The 26435-nt window shown below is 33.1% G+C and overlaps 1 protein-coding gene across 2 annotated transcripts in view; it reads right to left on the reverse strand.

Moving 5' to 3' along the window:
- The window catches only part of LOC107457459 (uncharacterized), a 216734-nt gene that overhangs the window by 20063 nt on the left and 170236 nt on the right, over positions 1-26435 (reverse strand). For both annotated transcript variants that reach the window (XM_043042732.3, XM_043042733.3), the window contains exon 3: positions 898-1033. In XM_043042732.3, the coding sequence (XP_042898666.1) occupies positions 898-1033 (136 nt within the window). The remainder of the gene's footprint in view (positions 1-897; positions 1034-26435) is intronic.

Here is a 26435-nt window from a genome sequence, read left to right on the forward strand (position 1 = left end):
ACGTGTCTCAGACGTCTTCAACACAGAGATGCCAACTTGCTCCGAACAGCAAATAAATATTTTAAAGTGGTAGTTTATCAATTGTGATTCTTGGTTTAATAAATTCAATCTAGTAGATTTTTATCCACCACTATTTCTAAATAATTCGCAGCCTTATATAATTCACCACTTTATAGTACTTATGCCATGCTATACCTTTTAAAAAGCAAACATATAGTCAAATATTTGCAAAATTTAGTTTGTAGTTACTTATCATTTTTTTTAAAAATTATTTTGGCTTGTTCGGTACAGTTGGCATCTCTGCTAACATTCCGTCGCGAGTTGTTGTTCACAGTGCAATTAAAGATCATTTCTGTCCCGCAGTGGACTGATCATTAAGACACGATTCCTAGCAGATCACCGAAGTCAAGCATCACTGGCTGCGGTCAGTGTGCGGATGCATTAAGACTTGAATTAGTTTGCTTAGGGACTGAGGGTGTGCGGTATTAGTCCTTGTTAAACTGTTCTACCGTAAAGTGCTCGACTTCGAGTGCAGATCGTCGTGAACCGAAGCGGGGGGGGGGGCATCCCTTCTGCAGAGGATCAAAATTGTGAGGGCTTGTCTTCGGATCATCGTCAGGGATGTTTTCCAGACCGTCTCCATTAGCCCATTGTGCAGCTCTAGAGCGACGTAAATGAACTACAACAACCACATCAAACTGCTTTTCCATTTACGGTTGTTGTTGTTGCAGTTCATATACGTCGCACTTGAGCTGCACAATGTTTATGTTAATTCACAATGTGTTATGCATTGTGAAATAGTTTGCATAATGTAATTCGTGAAACTTTTCTGTATTTTTCTTTTTGTTGGTGGCTATATAATTATGAGTATTAATTTAAGACTGACAGAATTTTTACCATAAACTTTAACCATCTTTTCTCCTTCTACCGTCTGGAAAGTGGGTGATTCTGCGGAAGCCTCACACCTGTAGAGGCCCTCAGTGTTGAGGTCAGTGTCTTTCAGGTAGACATTTCCCTGCACCGAACGATCCAACTGAAAAAAAAAGTTGTTTTTCTTAGATCACGCAACATGTTATTAAAGACAGAACAAACTGATTCGTGACACTAACCAACAATATTGTGGGGATAAATGGGTTAATATTTCGTCAGGCAGTCTAATGTTTTATCTTGATTTTAAAATTATGTTCTAGTAAAAAAACAGAGATGTTTTAATTTATCTGAATTTTGGGCTGGAAATTTAAAACTGTCGAGTATGATTTCGCTGCAGAGGAAAATATAGTTCGTTTGCCAGGAGTTGGCACTTGGCTCCACCTCCTCTGACGAAGAGTTCATTTCAGTGAAGGGAGTAAGAGTAAGAACGTCTCCCCTCTTGAAATTGAGACAACCCTTAATGCGCGCCAAACGCAAACAGTGAATTCTTTTTCAGTCACTTACTTCGCTTTATCACCTGCTATTATACCTTTTTGTTACTCTATCTAATTAAATATATTGCAGCAAAATGTCTAAAAAAGGACAAACTATTCACTCAAAAGAAAGGAATATCAAATTTATGAAATATTTAATGTTATAAAAATGCACATTAAGATTGCGAAATAAATATTTTAGTCATGCGATATCCAAATAGCAACCTTGTTCACATCCTTCTCCCAAAAACAGCGAAATAGTATCGTCGGAAACCACGTGATGAAGGCGGAACCAAGTGCCAACGCCTGGTGAACGAACTATACCTGATTGTAGTTTTGCCACATGACCGTTTGAGTGAAGGAGTAACAGTTTTACAGGGTTAATGGGTTAGTATTTCGTTAATCAGCAAGGCTTTATTTTTGATTTTAAAATTGTGTGTAAAAAATTAAAAGAGGCTTAATTTCTGTGAAAATTACGATAGAAATTCAAAACAGCAAATTTATTGATTATTGTATTTGATAGTCAACGACAACGTTCCCCAAACTTCTCACGTTTGCAAGACATAAGTGAAAGCAATCAGGATGTATAGCGCCCGCATGACATTTACTTTTTCTAATACATTTTATAAACCTAAATTTTTTTATGGAAAGTAGGTCTTGCAAAGCGAATAGTGGTTCACAGAATTATAGGGATAGTATTACGTTCTGACAAGTTATCAGACCTATTTATAGTTGTATATTTGATTGAAAAATAATAATATTGATTATGAGGACGATAGTAATGATATTGACAATGATATTTATAATGATATTAATAATGCAAGGAACGCTCTAAACATTCGCCACCTGACTAAATACGATAAAATCGTGAATTTGGTGATACAAATTGTGATTTGGTGACAGTATTAGCGAACGATTTTATGAATTTTACATTATGAATTTTAACATTATGAATTTTAATTAGGCATTATGAAATTAATTAGAATCTAATAAAAATTTTATAAATTCAAATAATGTAAGCAACAAGAGAGATTATGTAAGCATTAAAAAATCGTAAAATACAGATTGATCAGATTATCAGACCGCATCACGCGATATCACGTGACGAACTCTTTCCTGCAGTTAGCGTCAATTAAGTAGTAGCTAGATGCTTATTATCTTCCAACTCTTTATCCAGATAAAATGTGTCCTCAGGTAAAAAGCATTTTGTTTATTAAAATTAATTTATTGTAAAATTTAAAAATGAAAATGATTGCTGAAAGAAGAAAATTTAACTTTGATTTCAATGGTAATAATGAAGATATTTATAATGATAATTCAAATAATCAAGAAATTATTAAGCTGTAGCATCCTTTTCAGAAGTATATAATGTCGATACTAGAATGGCGTGTTGAGCATTTAAGTGTAGAATAATCTGGTGTATAATGTAATTTGTTATTTATTCGTAACTGTTCAAAACCGATGTTACAAAATGACCCTATCTTGTTTTGTGTGAGTAGAAAATTCTTATTTGAAACCGAAAAGTAGCTAGGGAAGAAAAGTTATTCTGCTATGAATAAAAAGTAATTTATGGAAGATTGTTCTAAAAGTGCTTCTATAACGATCAGAAATATATTCAACCTCTTTCTTACCCTCAGACTATATTCGAAAAATTTTATAAATGCGCGTTCGTGAAATGTAGTTTAACTGAGAAACTTTCGCGTCACTTAAGAAGCGCAATGTCGCTTGCAAAAAAAATAAGATAGAGATAAATGTTGCCAATTCGTAGCAGACGTTATATTGTGAAATACGGCACTCCAGACGATCTTTTTATTCGAAAAAGTTATTCTTCCCTGTGGAAGTTACTAGAAACTCGTTGAAAGATAAAGGATGTAATCTGCTCATAAAGCGGAAACCGTCCTTCTGAAAAACAACGTAATTTTATGGAAGGATGCGGAAAAAAAAGAATATTTTTCTGGAGAGTAATTCTACGTTTGTTCGCTTTTGAAGTGAGGAAAACGATAATGCAAAGTAGAAAACGATTCAGTGTTGGCGGAGTCTGATAATTTTACTTGAAGTAAAATTATTGAACAAAAATGAGCTGAGAAGTTAATTTGTCTAATTTAAATTAAATAAAAGACTAAAAATATTTTAAAAGAAAGTGTATGGGAAATTTGAAAAATTATACTCTGTTTCAATATGTTAAGTCATTAAAAGAAAACTTTTCGAATTTTTAAACAAGTTTGGTATGAAGAACATTTAAAATTAAGGTAAGTAGTACCAGGAAACGCGAGGAAAATTTGATTTTCTTAATTTAATTAATTGAAAATGTCTTTATTTTGACACTATTGTGATGTTTCGAAATTTCTGTGTTGTTTTAAGTTGAATATATATATATAAATAACTTAGTACACTAAAAATATATGAACCAAAAATTCACGCTAGTCAGTTTTAATTGTTACGGCAATCGGAATCTGGTTTGCCATTTTAGATAAGGTTTGGGGACAATGATGTTTTCATATATTGCTATTAACAATAAACAATTGAACTCAATTTTGTAGTGTCTTGTTGTTTTTGGAAAAGTAAAAAGAAAAATTGTGGCTTATAAATGTTTTGCAATGCATCATAAAAGAAAATTGAAACTATTATTCATATTTTTGGATATGCTAATGTATTTTACTTGTTTATTGCATTATTATCAGAGTGTAAACTAAATTGCAATTAAGATTTTTTAAGAAAAAAAGAAGTCATTTTCAAAAACGTTTAGTTTTCCTAACTTCATTTTTAATTTTTTTAAAAAAAAATATTTCTTTATCGTTTTTGTTATCGAATGTCGACTCGATTTCAATAAGATTTATTTTAAATCAACATAGTTTGAAAGATTAGAGGAAATTGGGTTAAGACCTGGTAACTAAGATTCGAAGGCCTGTAGGAGCTAAAATCTTTGACAAGGGACTGTCAGATTTAATCAAGATATTAATTGTTTAGTTGTGGACAATATACAGCGATGCAAACTTGCTCCGCTTTGTAAAAAAAAATATCTAGAGGTAAGCGAAGTTTGTTATTTTTAGTTTAGCAAATTTGATTTTAAATTATTTTTTCACCGCAACATATCAGAAATACAAAGCCTGATACAAAAATGCTCCTTTAGTGTTGTTATTTCGCGGAGTGACTTTAAGAGAGTTGATAAAAATATCCCTCATTCTCAAGTTTTACTTTTGAATTTGTTAAAATTTATTAAAACTTTTGCAGACAGGGGAGCAGTTGGCATCTCTCATACTTGAAAAAGTCGTAAATGCACAATAAATGTTTTTTTTAAATAATAAATGTCTTTTTCAATAAATATTTTTTTTAAAGAAGTCAAATCAATTGATCTTACCCTACTAGTTTGGTAAGACCAAGCCCATATTTAAGCTCTACATTTATCTACATAATATCTCTACATAATATCAGAGTTTCGGTCAAAAAAGTAGCAGGCATTTTTATTTATGTCATTTTAAGAATATTGCGGTTGTAGCTATAAATTTAAGGAGTAATTTTTCTTTTTAAGAATGTCAGATTTTTATTTACTTCTGAATGATAAATTCTACTATAACTTTAGAGAAATGAAACATTGATGTTGAAAATTTTTCGAAAAACATTTTATCGTAATAAGTACTAGAAATAACTTGTTTGCACGTGCAATAGTGTAAATGAATAAGCGTTGTATGCATGTCAAGCATATAAATATGTCTCATATTTAATTTAAAAACAAATTTGAGAATGAGAGAAATAAGAAGTTAAAACATTTAAAAGAGTTCGTATTAACCGCGAAAGACGTATTAAAAATAGGACGAAAAATGGGCTAGTTTTAATAACGAAAAATGGGCTAGTTTGAATTATATTTGATTATTACTTTATGTGAAGTACCAAGTTTTATCTTTTCAGGCCAACGCATTCTTTTCCTGCACAAAATAAATCACAAAAGAATGTACTCATATTGGGTGTCAATAATTATTTTCCTGAAAATATATTCTGTATATAAACGCGAAAACGCTTCAATTTAGTACCAACTTAAACAAGTAAAGAAAATAATAAAGGATAATGCATTCAATTTTGGTATCATTATAACTGTTAAAAAAAATATGTCTGAACTATAAACGTGGACAAAAAAAAGACTTAAATTATTGACCTAATTTTCCAGAATGAATAAAATCAGATGACAGCATTGAAACTTTTCCTATAATATTTTGGGATCAAAAGAGATTGGGTAAAATCATTTGAAGACAATGATTTCTCATCGATTAATCGAAGTTATAAAGTTATGCTCTTCCTGAAATATCGCTTCCAAACGTAAATTGCTATTCGAATTCTTTAAAACCATTTCATTTCTCTCAAAAATCTCATACTCGTGGAAAAGTTTTAAAAAGCAAGCGATAAAAACTATTTCACATTTTTTTTTGATATGGCAGCTATCACTTCCGAATTATCGTTTGACAATTTCGCGAGTGAGAGGATCGCCAAACGAATATGAAATTACACAGTGCCACGCGCGCGCAAACTAAAAAAAAAGAAGGGAGAAATACCATTTTCGGAGAACTTTTAAAAGCGATTTTTCTCTACCGAAAAATTTTCTATTGTAATATAGGTGAAGAGAAGTGAAGAGAAGGTATTCTCTCTATCGTCATCGAGGCAGCAACATCAACTTTGATTTAGTCGGCACTTTCGTTCCAACGAATATATTCAGAAGCAATCGCTTTTTCTTTCTCTTTTTTTTAGACAACTGCATGCGAGGAGTTTGCGAGAGGTGGTGTGGTGGACGAAATCATAAAAATGAATGGCGTGGGGATCCTGCCAAAAAGGGAAGTCGTCTGAAGACGAGTTAAAGTGGTGCACGATATAACTGAGCAGACGACTTTTGAAACGGTAAAGAGAAACAATAACTGAAGTGTTTGTTTGAAACGGATGTGGCCTCTGTTGCATTGTAATTCAGAAAATACTTTTATTTTGAATTCTCTCTTCATATATCTCTTACGCTTTCACGTATTTGTTTCGTTTGTGTAATGAAAGGAATGATGTTATAGAACAGTGGTTCCCAATTTTTTTCGAATACTTAATTGTTCGACCTTCTTTTAGCGGAGCCCCAATTTTAAAAACTAAATTTACTAGCAATTGTGACTATTATGTTTTTAAAACATTTAATGAAACGAATTAAAGAATTAAAAAAATCCACCGCTTCTTACATTTGCTGTTGTGTTTGCTTCTGATCAACAAGTTTAACTAACTGACTTCATTCTTTAGTATATTGCCAAGATATTATATATTTAATGGATTATTGTTTGAATATGAATCTTCTTAACCCCCGTTAACTTCTCACGGAGCTCCAGGGTTCGGTGGTACGCCTTTTGATAACAGCTGTTATATACATTGAATCTAACCTATTTAACACTGAAAAGAAAAATATGTTCCCACTTTTGTGGGAGTTCCTATCTAGTCCCTTGCACAACAAGAGGTGATCAGAGTTTAATATTAATTGGGCATGTTTTGCTGGGAATAATTTTTATACTATATAAATGTTCTGATAAGCAATCGTGGCCTGTTTTAAGCCTAAAATGGGTTACTGCTTCTTTACGGGGTTGGTAACAGAGAAATTTCCAATTGTCTTGAATATTTTCCCATATTTTGCCTTTTGATTTTATAGTTAAATCATAATTGTTCATTTCGTTGAGTTTTTAATAAAAAAAATTTTATAATATAAATTTATAATATAAGAAAATAAGAATTTTTATAATATAATAAAAATATAAATTTATTTGATTAATTAATTTTAACTCTGCAGAATATAATATCAAAATTTCAAAGTGGAGCTTGTCTACATATATGTTAGCCTAATGCCACGAGAAAAAAGAAAAAGTTTTCGTTGGGAGCCTTGCCTGAAAATGAGAAAAAATGGTACTAAAGCTATTTCATTCCTGACTTGCTTTCGTAAGCATTAAAAAAATCCAAGACTTCTATGACTTATTGAACTGTGTTATAATTGTACTAAGCCATCACGGTTCTTTTCCCAATAACTCGATTACTGTTAGATTAAATCAGGAAAATAGGCAGGCCCGTAAACAAATTGTAACAATCAAGTCCAGCTTTTCATGCTATAGATCTTTACAGAAGGTGATTAATTGGCTCTTAGATACATGCAAACGAGTACTTATTGTCTGAAAAAACTTTCGTAGGGAGCCTTGCAAAAAATTCGTAGCAAAACAATTTCATTTCTAGCATATTTTTGAGAGAAGTAAAATAATGACTATTTGATCATGATTGAGCCGTGGTGGCTCAGGGAATAGAGCATTCGCCTTCCAATGAGGTGAACCGAGTTCGAATCCCAGCGATGGATGGTCAATACGAATTCGGTCCCAGGTTTGAACCTACCACAGTGCTGACGTGAAATATCCTCAGTGGTAGACGGATTATGGGTTAGAGCCCCCTTGCCGTCGCGATGACCGTGGGAGGTTTTCGTCATTCCTTCTCTATGTAACGCAAATTCGGGTTAGTTCCATCAAAAAGTTTTCCATTAAGGCAAATTTCTCCCAATACTTGATCCAGGAGTTCCCTTGTCTTCTGGATTGGGTTCAAAATTACAAGGCTACGGTGTTGAGCATTAGTAGCCGTAAACCCAAATTTGGGTCGGCTAAAAGTAAATATAAGTAAAATATAAAATAGCGTTAACAATTCGTGTCCCATTATCTAGATTTAATTCGATGGAACATCTCAACTGTGGTGGTTCTAGAGGGCGCTAGTTTCTTCGGAAAACAAACGAATCGTTCGCATAACGTGTTGAATTTCAAAGTAGAAACGTGTTGTAGTTGCTTTAGTAACAAAGAAAATAGAACATTTATTGGTATTTTAGGTAATAGGTATATTGTGTAGTTCAGTATTTTTACTGTTAGTACAAATGTCTTGCTGAAACAGCAATTTGTCATTTCAGTCTAAACGATGTACTAAATGATAAATGTTATTAGCTGACATAGCTTACATAATTAAAAAATGTTTATTCCTCATTCCATAGATTGGATAAGACAAGGCATAATTATAAGTATTGGCTAAGTGTAGCAGGCAATTCAATAATTGTTTACATAGAGGGCGCTACGTAAGAAAGATTCATTGCTTTTATGGTAATCCAGGATATAATGATCATTATAGGATATTATGATCACTTTAGGATATAATGATTATTGTAGGATGAAATGATCATTCTAGGCAGTGGACTGATCGTTAAGACACGGTTCCCAGGAGATCACCGAAGTTAAGCATCACTGACTGCGGTCAGTGTGCGGGTAGGTGACCACTTGGATCAGTCTGCGTGGGAACCGAGTGCGTGCGGTATTGCTCCTCGTTAAACTGTTCTACCGTAAAGTGCTCGACTTTGCGTGCAGGTCATCGGGCGACCGAAGCGGGGGTGCCCTCCCCTCTGCAGAAGATCAAAATAGTGATGTCATCAGATCATCCTCAGGGTTGTTTCCCAGACCGTCGCTAATAGCCCATTGTGCAGCTCTAGTGCGACGTAAATGAACTGCAACAACAGATTATTCTAGGATATAATGACACCCCCCTGATGCGTAATAGTTCTGATCTAGCTTAGCCATGACGTAATTATTTTGAAGGTTTAGCAAATACTTCAAAGCCACATTTTCGAATTTATCTGTTACGATGTTTGACAATTTCGTTGGAAGCATGTGTCGTTATCGTATAAGAGTTGCATGGTAAAAAAAATATTTCTAATGACTGTTTGGAAAAAAAACGAGAGTTAAAAACAAAAGGAAATAAAGTGTAAAGGAATGATGTTTCGATGCATATGTTGGGAAAATGTGCATTTTTTATATCTGCTTCATGCAATAAAAATCAATATCCAAATTCTGAAACATTGAAAACTTTGTTTTATTTATGACGATAGCGAAACAAAGCTACGGCTACGTAGCAAAACGAAATTTAAAATTCTGAATGATTTAATAAATGTAATAAAAATCAATCGATAAAACAAATCAGTAACTGCATTAAAACTAAATAACAATAATAAGAATCAAAGGTTAGGGCACACTCTTAAGAAACTAATCAGATATTGTAAACCTTATTAGATATTGTTCGATAGAATATGTAGAAGTGTTATGGGATGGTCTGACGGGTGCTCAGGGAGTTGTACTTGACCAAAAGAGATGACCAATCAGCCAAGCTTGTGGTTACGTGAGCCATCAAAGAGCATGGATCAAGTATTTAAAACTCTTAAATATTGCTGTAAATACTTTAGTGTTTATGACATAAATAAGTTGATAAAAGGTATTTTCTGTTCTTTTTAAAGTTTACATTTGATTGTTTCCACTTATATACTTAACTTTAAAACTGATTACATTGTTTTTAGATTAATACTGATCTTTGTTGTTCTTGCAGCGAGATAATTTATCTTTTATATTTATTTCAATCAACTTCTTATAAAACTTTTTTATTTGTTGGAAGAATTTTTTATAAGTTACACAAAAACGTTTTGCAGAGTAAACTTTTGAGTAAATTAAGTTTAATTATAAAAATACTTCATCAAATTAACCGTCTTAATAATCAAATTGAAACCCATGGAGCAAGGAGGTATGTTTTTCATCAAGGTAAAATCAAACGTGGATGTGGTATACATAAAGGTAATAGTATACATAAACCTAGTATACATACGGAGATAAAAAAAATTAGGTAATTTTGCTAGCCAATACAAAATGAGATGGCGAACAAGAACACTGCGATGGTCTAATTGGAATATGCGATGTAATAATAGAGGTTCAAAATTGCGGAAGTTGCTTATAATTACTATTGATATAAATAAACAAGTTAAGAGGACGGACATCAATGTATGCTGAAATTTCAGGAATGAAAATGATGCGAATTTAATTTATGGCTGAGGAAGGTGTTTATGCCCTTCGAACTATGTCAAAAGTATTTTGGTTTTTTTAATGGAGTGTTTGCAATTTTTATTAACGGAATTATAAGATATATCAAAGCAAATATGTTTTTCAATTATTTCTGAAGGAGAATTTTTTTCTCTTCTTTTATTCGGAGTCAGAGTTGACCACATACAAGAACTATAAAATCTTTGCATGTTCAGGAGAAAAAAAAAGATTTTCCAAGGTCCGAACGATACGTATGCAAGCGATTTTTTTCGTTAAACCTAATTTCTTTTAAAAATTCATAAAAATCCTTATTGCGATCGAATACGCTAAAATTACGGCTTATTATTATGGGCTGATTTATTATTATATGTTTGTTGAATGAATATGTTGATAGACTGATATGAATTGATTGTATTATGTGTTGATTGTTATAGTAGCTGAATATGTTGTTAAAAATGTTAGCGATATTTTAAAAAAAAAATTATAAAATTGACCAAAACATTCAAAATATTATTTAGCAAACTACTAACGACATGTTTGCACCCATATAAACCAGAAACGTCGCTACATATTTTCTTTCGGTATGATGTGTCCAAGTTTAAGTATTAGGGAGATCTCCTTACAAAAACATAAGAGGATAAGAACGAATTTTTTAGCTTCTATCGCACGACTATCAATTTTGAGCAACTAACCATTCCTCAATTGTACACTGTTTAAAGTACTTCAATGCGCAAAAAACGGAAACAATTTTAAAACCTATCATTTTATGAAAAAAATTAAAATTAAATTAATTTTTTAACAAAAATATTTTATAGCATTTCTGAGTTTATATTCTTCAAACAAATATTTATTTTAAATAAAAACCACGTTTTCTACTATTATTTAAAATTCGGGTCTTTGGAGGATATAAAAAAATTCGAATCAATGATTCGAATAGCGTCAAAACAATGGAATTCAGTGCAATAATTTTTGTGAGACGAATATTTAATTTAAAACACTAATTTAGTACGCAACTTTAATTTCAGTAGTAATATCCATATGTTGGAAAATATATTTATTTTATTGCACCGCTTTTATTCCTGTTTGTTTTAAAATTCATAACCTTTAGATTATTTGTTTTGTTGAAAGTATTTCTTCCACTACGATGGGATCAAGTTTAAGTAGGAGAGTGATCTCCCAACAAAAGTATATAGGATAAGAGGCAAACTTTTTGCCCTCTACCTCACAAGTGATATCGTTTGCTAACTATTCTTCAATTATTCAAACGATAGAAGAATTGGAAAGCATCCTTCGATTCTGAATGGGCATTCGGCGGGATTTCGATAAGTAGATGGGGAGGAGAAGGAAGAAAAAAAAATCTTTTGGGCTTCCCTTCAAAAGAAAGACAACCGCAGGCGATATCTGTTTCACAACTTTTGCAATCTCGGTCACGAGTTTGCAAACGATGGAAAACTTTTCAGAGAATGGATGGGATGGGCTCAGACATTTATCCACCCCTTTTCACCCCGTCCTCTTCTTTTTTTTTCTTCTTCTTTCTTTCAACTATCTTCTTTGACGACATCTTGCAGATTCCGTCTCTCTGACCCGAATAACCTAAAGTGATTTCTTTTTTTTTTATGAATGTAATAAGGTAGATGAATTCTTCGAATTACGGAGGACACCACCGAGAACATTTGCTGAAATCGAATCTTTATTTTTTTTTTCGTCGAAGCTTTGATTTTATGAATAATGCAGTCATGAAGTTTTTCTGATTTCAAACTCGAGTATAAGAGTGACAGAGAAAAAAATTGTACAATCTCTGCTGCAATGAAAGGAACAACAGAGATGAGTTAACAATTTATAATGCCGTTTAAAATATAGTTCCAATCAAATTTTCATTAACTTTTAAAAGCCGATAGAAACTGTTCTCTCACGTATGACTTGCGCAGTTCTTTGCTGATTACCTTAGAAAATACGAAACAAAATACCAATGAAAGGATTGCTTACATAAATGAGTACATAAACCTAATGTTTACATAAATGTACAATCTCTACTGCAATTAAAGGAACGGCAGAGAGGAGTTAACCATTTATAATGCCGTTTAAAATATTGCTCTAACCAAATTCATTAATTTTTAAATGCCGATAGAAACTGTTTTCCCACGTATGATTTGTGCGGCTCTTTGCTGATTAGCTCAGAAAATACAAAACAAAATACCATTGAAAGGATTGTTTACATAAATGAGTACATAGACCTAATGTTTATATAAATGTACTATCTCTGCTGCAATTAAAGGAACGGCAGAGATGAGTTAACCATTTATAATGCCGTTTAAAATTGTGTTCTAACCAAATTCATTAACTTTTAAATGCCGATAGAAACTGCTTTCCCACCTATAATTTGTGCGGCTATTTACTGATTATCTTAGAAAATACAAAACAAAATACCAATGAAAGGATTGTTTACATAAATGAGTACATAAACCTAATGTTTACATAAATGTACAATCTCTACTGCAATTAAAGGAACGGCAGAGAGGAGTTAACCATTTATAATGCCGTTTAAAATATTGCTCTAACCAAATTCATTAATTTTTAAATGCCGATAGAAACTGTTTTCCCACGTATGATTTGTGCGGCTCTTTGCTGATTAGCTCAGAAAATACAAAACAAAATACCAATGAAAGGATTGTTTACATAAATGAGTACATAAACCTAATGTTTACATAAATGTACTATCTCTGCTGCAATTAAAGGAACGGCAGAGATGAGTTAACCATTTATAATGCCGTTTAAAATTGTGTTCCAACCAAATTCATTAACTTTTAAATGCCGATAGAAACTGCTTTCCCACCTATAATTTGTGCGGCTATTTACTGATTATCTTAGAAAATACAAAACAAAATACCAATGAAAGGATTGTTTACATAAATGAGTACATAAACCTAATGTTTACATAAAATGTCGTCTTAAAATAAAAATGTAATTTTAAAATAAAAAGGCAGCTCGAAAAGAGAAATCGATTCCAGAATTGATCGATTGCAGAATACGAAAGAATTTAAGGTCCAGTTATTTATTTTAAAAAAATTATTCCTCAGTGGAAAGCGATTAGCAAAGTGAAGTTAGTACAGAAGCCGAATATTCTTTCATACTTACTAGGGAAGTACTTTAAATGCCAGGTCTAGATTTTTATAAAAAGTGTCAGCGTTGGGAAGGTCTTGTCTTGGGAAGTAATAATGCCCATGTAATGTCTGCGGTCAATGGTTTTTGAGATAATCGCGAAAGGACGAATGCAATAGCGAGACCTCATAGAGGATTCATTTTCCATTCGGCTTCTACCATAAGTGCGATGAAAGTGACAAATGTGCGATGAAGTGCTGCTGTAGATATTCGCCTACTATAAAGTATAATAGCAAATAATTATTATTAATAACAATTAATGTAATGCAAATCAACCACCAAGTATTTGAGCAGCGATGGCTAAGGGGATAGAGCGTTCGCCTTCCAATGAGGTGAGCCGTGTTCGAATCCCAGCTATGACTGGACGATACTCATTCCGCATCTTGCATGTACTGACCACAGTGCTGATGTAAAGTATTCTCAGTGGAAGATGGATCAAAGCGTAGAGTCCTCTTGCCGTCAGGCTAATCATGGAAGGTTTTTGTGGTTTTCCTTTCCATGTCACGCAAATGCGAGTTAGCTCCAGGGTTACATTTACATGTTTAGGGTTACATTTGAGTTTTTATGGAGAGCAATTGCCCATTGTGGTTGCTGACGTATGCCTGTTTAGGCAGAGGGGGTGCGATTGTTCTTGTTTTTTCAGTGGCGCGCCATCTATGGCCAAGAATTCGACTTCTGCCACACCAAACGTCACACCCGTTTATAGGGCGAACCCATTCATAAATCCACAGATCGTAATTTTGACCTGACTCAGAGAATGGGTCCAGCGCCCTACCGACCAGGCCCTATTTCCCGTTAAAAGCAGTTTATAAGGGAGGGCAGTAGAGAAACAAAGAAATTAATCTTTTCATTCCCTTTTAATGTTCCAAGTAATATCCCGATTTTCAACTGCAAATGTCTTCAAAAATAATGAAAATCGAAAAATAAAAATCCTATGAAAAATTCGTTACAGGAAGACTCCAACTTCGTTATATGGGAAATATTTTGAATGTTGTTTAACGTTCAGACTAAAAATATCGTACAAGGGATCGCTACAAGGGGATTCCACTGTATATTAAAAGAACAATTTGTGTAAACTGATTCGTTCGATTTTCCATTCGGTTATAGTTAGGGTTAGATTTAAATATTTGTGGAAAATAACCGTCCTCTGAAAGAAGTATGTAGGTAAGGTAAGTAAAGAAACAAAAAAAGGAATAGATTAATCTATTCCTTGTAAAGCAGGGGTTTCCATCTTACATGAGGCCGGGGGCCACAATTAAAAACAACAGTCAAATGGCGGGCCGCAACTTTATGAAAATTTTATATAGGACTCTTATGTTCGAAGAAATATTAAATATTACTGTCAGACTTTTATCAAGCTGTACAAAACAAAAGTATGGAGCCGCGATGGCTCAGAAGATAGAGCGTTCGCCTTCCAAAGAGGTGAACCGGGGTTCGATCCTGGCAATGGCTGATTGAAAAGAATTTCGCATCCGGCTTGCACCGACTGCAGTGCTGACGTGAAATATCCTCAGTGGTAGACGGATCATGGATTAGAGTCCCCTTGCAGTCAGGCTAACCGTGGGAGGTTCTCGTGGTCTTCCTCTCCATGTAACGCAGACGCGAGTTAGTTCCATCAAAATTTCTTCCAGGAAGGCAAATTTCTTCCAATACCTGATCTAGGAGTTCCCTTTTCTTCTGGATTGGGTTCAAAATTACATGGCTACGGAGTTGAACATTAGTAGTCGTGAACCTATAAAATTGAGTCGGCTGTTCAACGACGGTTATTTAAAAAAAGTATTGAATTACAAATTAAAATAAGAAGTAGATTTTCACCTGAGAAATAAATTTTTTTGCACCGTTGGTATTTTAAATTTCACAGAAACGAAGAAATTAGTTTTTTTTTTTTTTTAACGAAAGAAAAGTATTTTTGACCCATATAGATTTTTTTACGAAAACTGCCCGCAAAAAAATGACAACTGATATACGAGGGTTGCAAATTAAATAGTGGCAACTTAACCTTGAAACTCACAAAAGGGCGCGCATGCGTAAATAGGGTATGGGAGTTATGAGGTGGGGCTGTTGTCGATGTGTAGAGTGCAAAAAAAAAGTCGATTAGCTTAGAAGGGTAGTTGTCGTGTGGCGTTAAAGTGAGGAGTTTCGTTTCCATCGCTCTAAAGCATGTTGTGAAAAGGCTTAATGACGAAAAAAGACGAGATGCTTAAATCCATCGTGCTACTGTCCTATATGGTAAAGCATTTGCTCCAAAGGCTTCCACTAATCCTCGATAGCATTTTTGCCACGGGCAATCTCGATTGTAAGCCACGACCGCTGATCACCTTTTGAAAACATGCTTTAGAGCGATGGAAACAAAACTCCTCACTTTAACGCCACACAACAACTACCCTTCTAAGCTAATCGACTTTTTTTTGCAGTCTACACATCGACAACAGCCCCACCTCACAGCTCCCATATCTAATTTGCGCATGCCCGTCCTTCTGTGAGTTTAAAGGTTAAGTTGCCACTATTTAATTTACAACCCTCGTATTTTAGTTCGCAGGCCGCAAAAAAAGGCTTCGCGGGCCGGATGTGGCCCACGGGCCGCCAGTTGATAACCACTGCTCTAAAGTGTCAACTGATTCAAAAAACCCAGCTTTCAATTTCGACTTTTCTTTTTCAAAAATGACGAAAATCGAAAAGATAACGTCTGAAAAATTCGCTGAAATGTAAAAAATCGCTTCTTCATATACATAAAATATTTCGAATAATATTTAAGGTTTCCGATTAAATATTTCATTTAAGAGAAATGTAGAGAGACTTCGTTTCAACGTTCTGTTAAATAAACCACCAATGTGAATTGATTCGTTCTATTCAGTGTAATGTTATATTTAAATACTTGTAGTGGTAAAACAATTGTCCGCTAAATGAAGTGTGTGTGAGAGAAGAAAGAGGAAAGAGATCGATACGAATAAAGTTAATATTGCGATAGTGGACAAAACACATGGCCTTGTCTTGACAGTAAACAGATTCTCCCGGTCACAGTTAACAGAGAAGTTCGCCGCTTTCTCTTAAGATAACTATAGGGAAACAAAGTAACAAGAAAAAAAAATATATATATAGTCTTCCTAAATAAATTTGTTCTTTTTTCCAACCGAAGGAATCATATCAAGATCAAAACTTTTATTTGGTTTGTATTGGAAAAAAAATATCACATTTAAATATATGTTTTAGTTTTTAAATGTTTTTGCTTATAAGAAAGAAAGAAATTACTAGAAAGTGTGAAGAATTATAATGGGAGCATTTTTGAAAGGAAATGCAAAGTTTTTAATATTGTCCATATGGTGTTCTTGTGTATTGTTCTGCTATCTGGTGGAAACTTGCAAACTACCTGTCTGGAAGCAAGATTAAAGAACATTTTGAAGCAAAAATTGCACCTTAAAAAGTGTCTTATCACTAGTGTCAAACTCTTTACCATTTTTAAATGAAAACGCAACATTGTCCATGCAATACGATATTTCAGTGTATTGAGCAGTCATCTAGTGGAAACTTGCGAAGCATCTATCACGAAAACCTTTCAAAGGAGCAGTTTGATTTAAAAACCTTTGAAGGAAGCGTAATTCAACCTATCAACGATTCACACTTATCATTATATTATCACAAACACTACAATTGCTACAAGTTCGTACAGACAGACGCACAATAACGAATTACCCTATATAAAATAAATTTTGACCTGTTGTTGCTTAGCCTCATCTGGCCTGACGAAATCAGAACAGATCTACGAACCCGTTGACCTGAATGAAATCAAAGACCAAAAGAGGAGTAGAGTAGATGTCCTCTCAGAAAAGACCAAGACAGACCAGGATATGATCTTCGGAAGCCCAGTGTAGATGGCATTTAGGGTAGGTTTTAGTACCTTCAGAAAATAGTAAACCCTTCAGATGGCCGACAGCTAGGCGTGAGAGGGTGGTGCAGACTCACCTTTCAAAGGGAAGAGTCAAAGAAACTCCAGTCTTATTTCCTTACTTTTGATCTAATCGCTTAATAAATTTTAACTTTTGTTTTGCCATTAGTGCTGATATAAAATGTACTTTTTATAATCAATATAATTACGCTGCTGGCCACCGCAAATGCAACACCCTGAAAGAAGCATTCAAATAACATGAAATTTGCAACATGCATTAGCGGAGGTGAGATATGCAAATGATTAGAATTTCGCATAGAGGTCGCATTCGAGTCTGGAGACACCGTGGAGAGAGGATGCTGAACAGCTGCGTTATGCACTGCCACACTGGTCCTGCACCGGGTATTATGGTATGGGGCGGTATTGGATATCACTCTCGCACTCCTCTAGTACGCATTACCGGTACTCTAAACAGCCAGCGCTACATCTCCGAGGTGCTGCAGCCCGTTGTCCTTCCTTACCTTCAGAGCTTGCCAACAGCCATATTTCAACAGGATAATGCGCGACCACACGTGGCACGCATTGTCCAAAAGTTCTTCGTCAATCGCCAGATTGAATTGCTTCCCTGGCCAGCTCGCTCTCCGGATCTTTCACAGATCGAAAGCATGTGGTCCGATTGCTCAACAATTGACCCAGATTACATCTCCAGCTGCCACACCAGATCAACTTTGGCAACGTGTGGAAGCTGCTTGGTTTGCTGTACCCCAAGAACACATCCAAAGTCTCTTTGAATCAATGCCGAGGCGCGTGGCAGCAGTGATCTCCAACAATGGTGGCTACTCTGGCTACTGATTTTGGCAGGAATCACACTTCACGGAAGTCTATAAATTTAATCATTTGATACTTGGTCAACATGTTATCTACAAAATAAATTTTGTTGCGATATCTCTTCTCTTTCTTGGTGTTGCAATTTGAGTGGCCAGCAGTGTATTTTTACATCTAATACATTTTATTTCTCAAAATGGGGTTAGGTTGAAGAAATTTGGAAAATATGGTTCCAATATTTTAATAATAATAAAAAAATGTTATTCAAATGTTCAAGTGTTTTTCAATTTCTGTATTTTTATTCTTTTGTTTTAAACTAATTGAACATGCCGGAAAAGCTTTGTACCTACATATAAAACTCTTTATTTCCAAATGATTTACGAAAATAATTTTAATAATCTATTTTTTTATTTCTTACTATATGTAAAAATCTAATGTTGAGATCGCAGTTTTCCATTGTTGTTAGTGTATTTTTATTGGCCGGAAAATCAAGGATCCAGTTTTTCCTCATTCGTTTCCATTTTGTTTTGGTTGTCATCAGCATAAAATTAATAAAAGCCATAAAGGTATTGCTTTTCTATAAATATTTTTGTATCCTCAATTTAAGGTTAATTTCCTGTACACTCTAAAAACTGTACCTCTTAAATAAAAGGCACAAGCTAAATGTACCCTTTATTTTCTCGCGTTAGAGGCACATAACTAATGTGCCTTTAAAAATGAGAGGCACCACAAGAAATGAAAGGCACCAAAGCAAACGCGAGTCAATGCGCGGTACGAAAGGATTTTACCGGTTCCCTGTGCCTCTCAAATGGGCTTCCCTTTTTTTTCTTCGGTACGATGTAACGGAGAAGAAGCGCATGCGCACATCAATGAAATATTTTATGACGAAATACAAATAATAAAAGCAGACGATAAAATTAGAACACCAGAAAGTTGTTGATTTTTTAGAATTAGTTTTGTGTGGAATTTGAGTTTTCATATTACCCGTTACGGGTTTATCTAGCCTGTTTTATGATATTTTATCTATCCCGTTACGGGTGAGTTTTCATATATCCCGCTACGGGCACTTTTTCTAGTTTCCTTTATAAGATTTAACTATCCCGTTACGGGTACTTTATATTTGTTATTGTATTTGTTGTGGTGTGAAATAAATGTTTTTATAAAAAAAACTGAACAGTTCTTTAATATAGCTTGATACGCTACAGCTATGTATTAATTGGTGGCAGCGGTGGGATCCGTTCCAGAAATGTTTTATTAAGTTTTTGAAAAATTGGTGACAAATATTATTGTTATTAAGGATTTCCTACTTTAGAAAAAATTAGTGAATGAGATGTTTAAAGTTGATGCCAAGAAGTGTGGAATTCGACGGTACTTCGAACTCTTTGAACAGAAAGCGAAGAGATTTAGTGTGAATTTCGATCTTTGGTTTTCGTGTGCTTTACAGCTTATTCCTGCTGAGAGGTCAGAAATTTATGATGATAATTATTATTACTTTAAAGAAAATCTCATTGCCAATTTTCAGTATGATCCACAAGCTATTCCGTGTAATAACGATCGCCAGAAGGAACATTTTAATGAGAAATGGAATTCGCCAAGTATTGTGAAGAAATTTAGATCTGAACGTGAATGTTTCTATTGTGGTGAAATAGGACATTTTAAGAAATACTGTAGACATCGAAATTCGGATTATAGAAAAGAGAATTATATCCAATTGTTGTAATCAAGTTTAAGCACGAAAGTAATTTTTATTTTAATAATATTTATAAAACAAATGCATGTTTTGATTGGGGCAAAAATGCAGAATTTCACGTTTTTTAAAATACAATAAAAAAAAATTCTGAAACAAGCTTTCCAAAAAAATTGCAGAAGGCTTTTCATATATTCTGAGCTCAAATAAAATCATCGATTAAATAATATTAAGTACAGTTAGTTCTAAAAAAATTGAAAGCTAATGTTACCAAAAAGGGAATGATGGCGCCTAACGGGTTAATATGTTTCGCCAAAATCTGGATTTTAAAAAAATTCATTTCAATGGAAAGAAATCTTTTATTTTACACTTGTTAAGTCATTTGTTTAAGCATATTTCATGTTATAAAATATCCAAGTCGTCAAAATCTGCATCTATCATTTTAAAATATTCTATGTTTTTCCAAATTTGTGCAACTGTATACATCATATTGCAACTGTTACTAAATTATGTAAAATTGTTCTTTATGTGTGAAAATAAAAGATATTAGATTTCATGATATTTAGTGTTTAATTTTTGATCCTTATAAAACTATTTTATGAAATCTCTAAATATTTAAAAAATATCTAAATTTATAATAAATTTCCATTTTGAGGATGCTTTTTGGAAAAGAAAAAAAATCCATGAATTATATTGGCTTGGCTTAACAGAAAAAAATATTATCTTTTTGTACCTATATCTGATTAGAAAAGCATCATTGTAGTTGTTGAAGTATCATTAAACGCTACATAATTAAAGAAATGGTATAAATTTACATATTTTATAATTGTCTATGAAAAAGCCTTAGATGGAATCCCTTGAAATGATCACTTTCAAGTGGCCAATATTCAAAGAATTGAGAAATATTTTTCATTAAGAATTATTATAATTAATATCTTGGTAATAGTGTAAACCAAACAGAAAGTCCCTTTTTATATAAAGTGCTAGCAAATTACAAATAGGTAAAAAAAAATGTGTTCAAATCTGGTAAATAACAGGTTTTGGTACCACTAAATGCTTGTTTCAATGAGCGGTACATAAAAGCAAAATCTAAGGTACAATGTACCTTGCAAGTTAAGAGGTACATCTGATTTTGCCTCTGAAATCAGAGGTACATTGTGCCTTTCATTTTTAAAGGTACGTTGTGCCCTTAAAATTCAGAGGCACAAACGATCCAAATGTGCCTCTGAAATCAGAGGTACATTGTGCCTTTCATTTTTAAAGGTACGTTGTGCCCTTAAAATTCAGAGGCACAAATGATTCAAATGTGCCTCTGAAATCAGAGGTACAGTTTTTAGAGTGTACTACTATTATTACGCTTTTAATTCAAGAGTTTAAAGCTAAGAGAATTGTTTTTTCTTATTATTATAATGTAACTCCGCTCTACAATTTAAGATAAAGTTATTTAGAAAGGTCGTCTAATCTTATTAACCGTTCTACAAGTATTATTTTCGTGCAAATGTCATTAATATACCGTTATAAATCACAGTGAAAGAGGTCTGTTAAATGATTTAGAACTTAACGATCAGCTTCTTGCAGAATGAGATGCAAGCCAAAATTAGTATTTAATATATCCACCCGTTTGGTAAGAGAAAATATTAAATTACGGTCATGAATACATCAAGTTTGTCTGAACAATATAATGTTATAACAATATAAATGCTATTTTAAAAAAAAATTACTTAGAGGAATTACTTCTGTTCACCAATAGATCTAAATATTTATAATACTGATAGATAATAATATTTGGACGTGAGAAGTGGAGGCTCAAGCGTAAGCAAACAGAATTCCTTTTAGTACATATATGTCAAGTGAAGAATAAAAACTGTTTTCTGCCAAGAAACATTTATTGCGTAGTAATCATCGGGGTTGAAGAGCAGCAGCGAACAGGGATTTTAGCCCTCTAGTAATTTGATGAAAAAGCTGGAAAAGTTTAAACTGTAAGGTACAAATTTTTTTTTACATCATCTTAAATTTTAATTAAGCATATTTAATTCAAAATGTAAATGAAATTTCTTAAACAGTCTCAAAGAAATAAAAATTCAAAGACAGATTATAAGTAATTAAAATACAAATGTTACTGATAGGACGACAATGCAAACCCTCATATTCTAACGGTATTTCAGAAGTCTACGTAAAATACGGTTTCGTTTATTCAGAGATATTTAAATTTGTTTGCAGTAATTTATCAGCACATTTAAGTACAGACCACCGAATTATTTTTTAGTTCGTAAAAATACCGTACTAACTGTACACCAAACACTGGTACTCATGTTGTCCTAGTGGTAAAATGAAAAATGGCCTGTACGTGCAGTTTTTAAATTGTAAAAGATCATTATTCGGAATTTAACGAAAACAATGTAAGTTGTAGGATTGATTGCGATATATTTGGAGAAGTTCTCATTTTACTTCTTACAATATCTTGTTTCATAGTAAACTCTTTAACTAAAGAAAACACTTGCATTTAAAATTGAGTTTAAAAGTGAATTTTTTTTTTATTTTATCGAACTACGAGTATTTTGATTTAATTTTAAAATGCCATAACAAAATTCGCCTTTAAGAAACTATCAAGACAACCTAAGAGTTGGAAAAGTGATTACTTTTAGATTCATAGCAGCCAAACCCCCGTTTTTTAAAAGTATTTTAGAGCATAGGTTCCCAACTTTCTTCGACAGCGACCCTAAAGCTTCTTTTGACGGAAACCATGCATTACAAAAGGAGTTCATAAGCAGCTATGAATATACTAACCAATAAATACTACAAATTAAATTGGATATATTTTATATGAATAATCAAATTTTTTATTGTGTAATGAATAACAAACAGTCTTAGAAATAGGTTAAATATCAGGACGTCGAATTAACACGACTGTGGCTGCTTCTAGTTTCGAATTTGTTTTTTTCTTCTTTCGTATGCTTAAGTAGAAATTAAACAAAATAAGCTGAATTATGGTTTTCAAAAAAAAAGAACTGTTTTAATTTGTGAGAAAGATACATAATTATTTATTCTTAAATTTGATTAATTTAAAATGAAAAGTTTGACGAGAAATACTTATGCATTATATGTAAATGCATATCCTTTTTGTAATTCATTAAATTTATGATTAGAAAATCTCTATTTTTTTAAATTTGGTGTTTTTCTTTTCATTAGCAATTTACATATATAATCAAAAATAACCAAAATATTAAAAATTATGAACTTCTGGGTGGATACAGATATAATTGTTGGTTTTAAAAATTATTACTGGTTAAAAAGGCAGAACTGGGAGCTTTAGGGTTCTGTGGAACACTTTTTGGGAACCGCTGTTTTAGAGAGTAAGTTGGTTGCTTATAGATCTGTTATTGTACCTCTCATATTCTAGAGCAGTGATCATCAAACTTGTAAAGCTCCTGAGCTTCCGAACAATTTTTTTAAATTCCACAGTGAGCTGCCAACCAAAAGAACTACCAACTTTTTAAAAAGAATCTTGCAATTGGTTTACTTCTTATATGCTTAGAATAGTATGTTAGTCAGTCGCAATCTAACGCAATCTACCGAACATGTCTTCTAGAGTTGCTGTTCTCAATAAACAGTTTTGTCATCACTGTTCTAAAGAATTTCATAATTACTTTTTGATCCGAAATAGCTTTTTCTGTTCTAGAGAGTAAGTTGGTTGCTTATAGATCTGTTATAGCACCACTCATATTCTAGAGCAGTGATCATCAAACTTATGAAGCTCCTGAGCTACCGAATAATTTTTTTAAAAATTTTACTGTGAGCTACCAACTAAAAGAACTACCAACTTTAAAAAAAAAAAATCTTGGAATTGGTTTACTTCCCATATACTTAGAAAAGTTTATTAGTCAGCCGGATCGTCAACGCAATCTACAGAAAATCTCTTCTAGAGTTGCTGTTCTCGATAGACAGTTTTGTCATCACTGTTCTAGAAAATTTCATAATTACTTTTTGATCCGTCATAGCTTTTTTTTTCCAAAGCAGTTGATAACCTTTGCATTGGTTTTCTTAGTGTGCTAAGGATGACTTGGTAACTTTAAGATTCTATATGGCGCTTTTTTTTAAAAAAAATATTCTAAAATATAAGTTTGAAATTTTTAGAGCACCTCTCAAAGTGTTCTAGAAGGTAAATTTATTTTATTTCCGTCATAGAGTTTCATAGAGGTAGCGTTTTCTGAAGTGTTCTAGAGAATAAGTTGATATCCTTTAAATCGCCTTTTTTTAAAAAGTATTCTAGGCATGATTTGGTGACTTTTAGATCCTTTATAACACCTCTCAGAGTGTTCTAGAAGGTGAATTGTTTCACTTCAGTTTGTTATAACGCTTTTTAAAAAAAAAAAAAAAATCTGGAACAATAATCGTCGACATTTATTCAGGTGAACTTCACAAAGAAATAATTAGGTATATCTTCTGTTTCAAACATTCTCTCAAAAGAAAAAAAAAGAAGAAAAAGATGAAATTGTTGTGAAGTCAAGACGCAGTTCACTTCACTTCAAAGGACAAAGTTTCTCTGGCGCGATTCGCCGAGATCATAAGCGGCAAAGATTTCCTCGAACAAATCATTCCATGGCAATGGCCTTCCATTTCTTGAAAGAGGAGAGCTTCTCTCATGCAGATTTGCTTGAACGCTCTCATCACAAATGGAATTTTCCAGCACAAAGAAAGGAGACAAGGATCATAACAAAATGACCCTCATACACCCTCCCCTTCCAGAAAAAAAAATCGAAAAGAAGATATCTCCGCCATCATTCAGGAAGAATTGAAATAACTGTCGAAGAGTTTTTTGACTATTAATGAAACTAATTTCGAAACTCTGGGGAAAAAGAAGCATAAAAAGAACTTTTTTCGGTCGTTTCTTTTAAGAGTTATTAAAGAACAATAGGGTAAAAGCTATCGGGTAAAGGAAAATTATTTCTTTTCTTCTTTCTGGTTTAAGCCCCTCTGTTATTTGGTATTGCTGCTTATAGTAGAATGGTTCTCATACTTTTACTCTTCTTGTTGATTCTCTTTTTGCTTAAAGAGTACTGCGTCGGGAAGACACTAAAATCTATGACTTGATGTATTGATTTGAAATATATTTCTAAGTCTGTTATGAAAGATATTACAAATATCGACAATGCCTCGACCGCGCAGCGTGCTTAAAATTAATAAAATTAAAGTTTCAAAAGCCTATTAATTCGCTACCATGGATTTTAAATTGAATTTTTGATTTCGACGTTTTATTATTAACGATCGTTCGATGATAAAATATCATTCTACAACACTATACCTTTCAAGAATGCTAAAAATGAAAGCGTTTAGTTGTAGAAACCTTTCATAAATGTCGAAAATGACAGCGTTTAGTTGTAATAACCTTTCAAAAATGTAGGAAATGAAAGCTTTTAGCAGTAATAACCTTTCATAAATGTCGAAAATGAAGGCGTTTAGTAGTAATAACCGTTCATAAAAGTCGAAAATGAAAGCGGTTAATAGTAGGGTAAACAAACCAGTGAAGGAACACTACCCAGTGAAGGAACATTTCATATATATTGATTAAAAATGATAATTTGAAAGTTTTTCTTTAGATTGATTGGTAACAATAGCTTACTGCCAAACAATAGGAAGTCATCTAGCAATGTTTTGGATTACCTGGTCAAATAGACTTCCCTGGAAAAATTTCTGAATTTGTTATTATCTCTGCAACACCTTGTTTCTTTGAAAAAATTATAAGGTGCGTGTTTGTATTCATATGTTTGAAGTGGAATTAATTGCATGCAATAGTTTTATTTTTCTCACTGTGAAAAAGAGAATTCAAAATATAGTTATTGAAGTTACGTTTTATTTTTTTAAGCATCATAGCATAATAAAGTACTAAGATAAGGGAGTGTTTATTCACTGGATCACCAAACGATGAAAAACCAGTGAAGGAACAAGTGTTCCTTTCATATTCATGCTGTATCATAAGCACTTAATCTTCGACACTCAACGCCAGACAAACCTTCAACTTATTTTTTTTATCAAGGAATCCAGAGTATCTGAAGAGTTTAAAACTGAAGCCCTACTGATTGCACCGACATGAGACATTTTAGTATCTGGCCTATGGCGAATTTCAAAATCAAATTTTTTGAGGATATTCCGTCTTTCAATTTGAGGGTTTTTCGTAGCATTCATACAAAGCTTGATAATTGGTTACTACTATAAAGCTGATGCCCAACAAAAAAATTTCTAAATCTTTCTAGTTTCTATACAAGTGCCATTACCTTCAGATTACTAGAATGATATTTATTTATCGTCTCTGAACTCTTCTTACTCAGACAGTAAACTAAATGCCATTTGTTCCAAGCTGAAGCAACATGCTATACCATCCGCACATGCATCGGTGTGACCTTCAGTTTTCTCTTCAGAAGCGAAATAGGGAGCCAGAATTGGTTGATTCGTTAACTTACCTTTAAAGCTCTCAAACGCCTCTTCTGGATCCTTTTATCATTAGAAAATTTCACTTCTGAGTTAAATATCGAGCCTTAATGACATAGTTAGGAATAAATCTTTTAAAGAAACTTGTTAAACAAACCTTGAAGTCTTTG

Source organism: Parasteatoda tepidariorum, chromosome 1 (genome assembly GCF_982258835.1).
Source record: "Parasteatoda tepidariorum strain Cologne lab strain chromosome 1, Ptep-v5.0, whole genome shotgun sequence".
In the NCBI taxonomy this organism is placed as follows: Eukaryota; Metazoa; Arthropoda; class Arachnida; order Araneae; family Theridiidae; genus Parasteatoda; species Parasteatoda tepidariorum.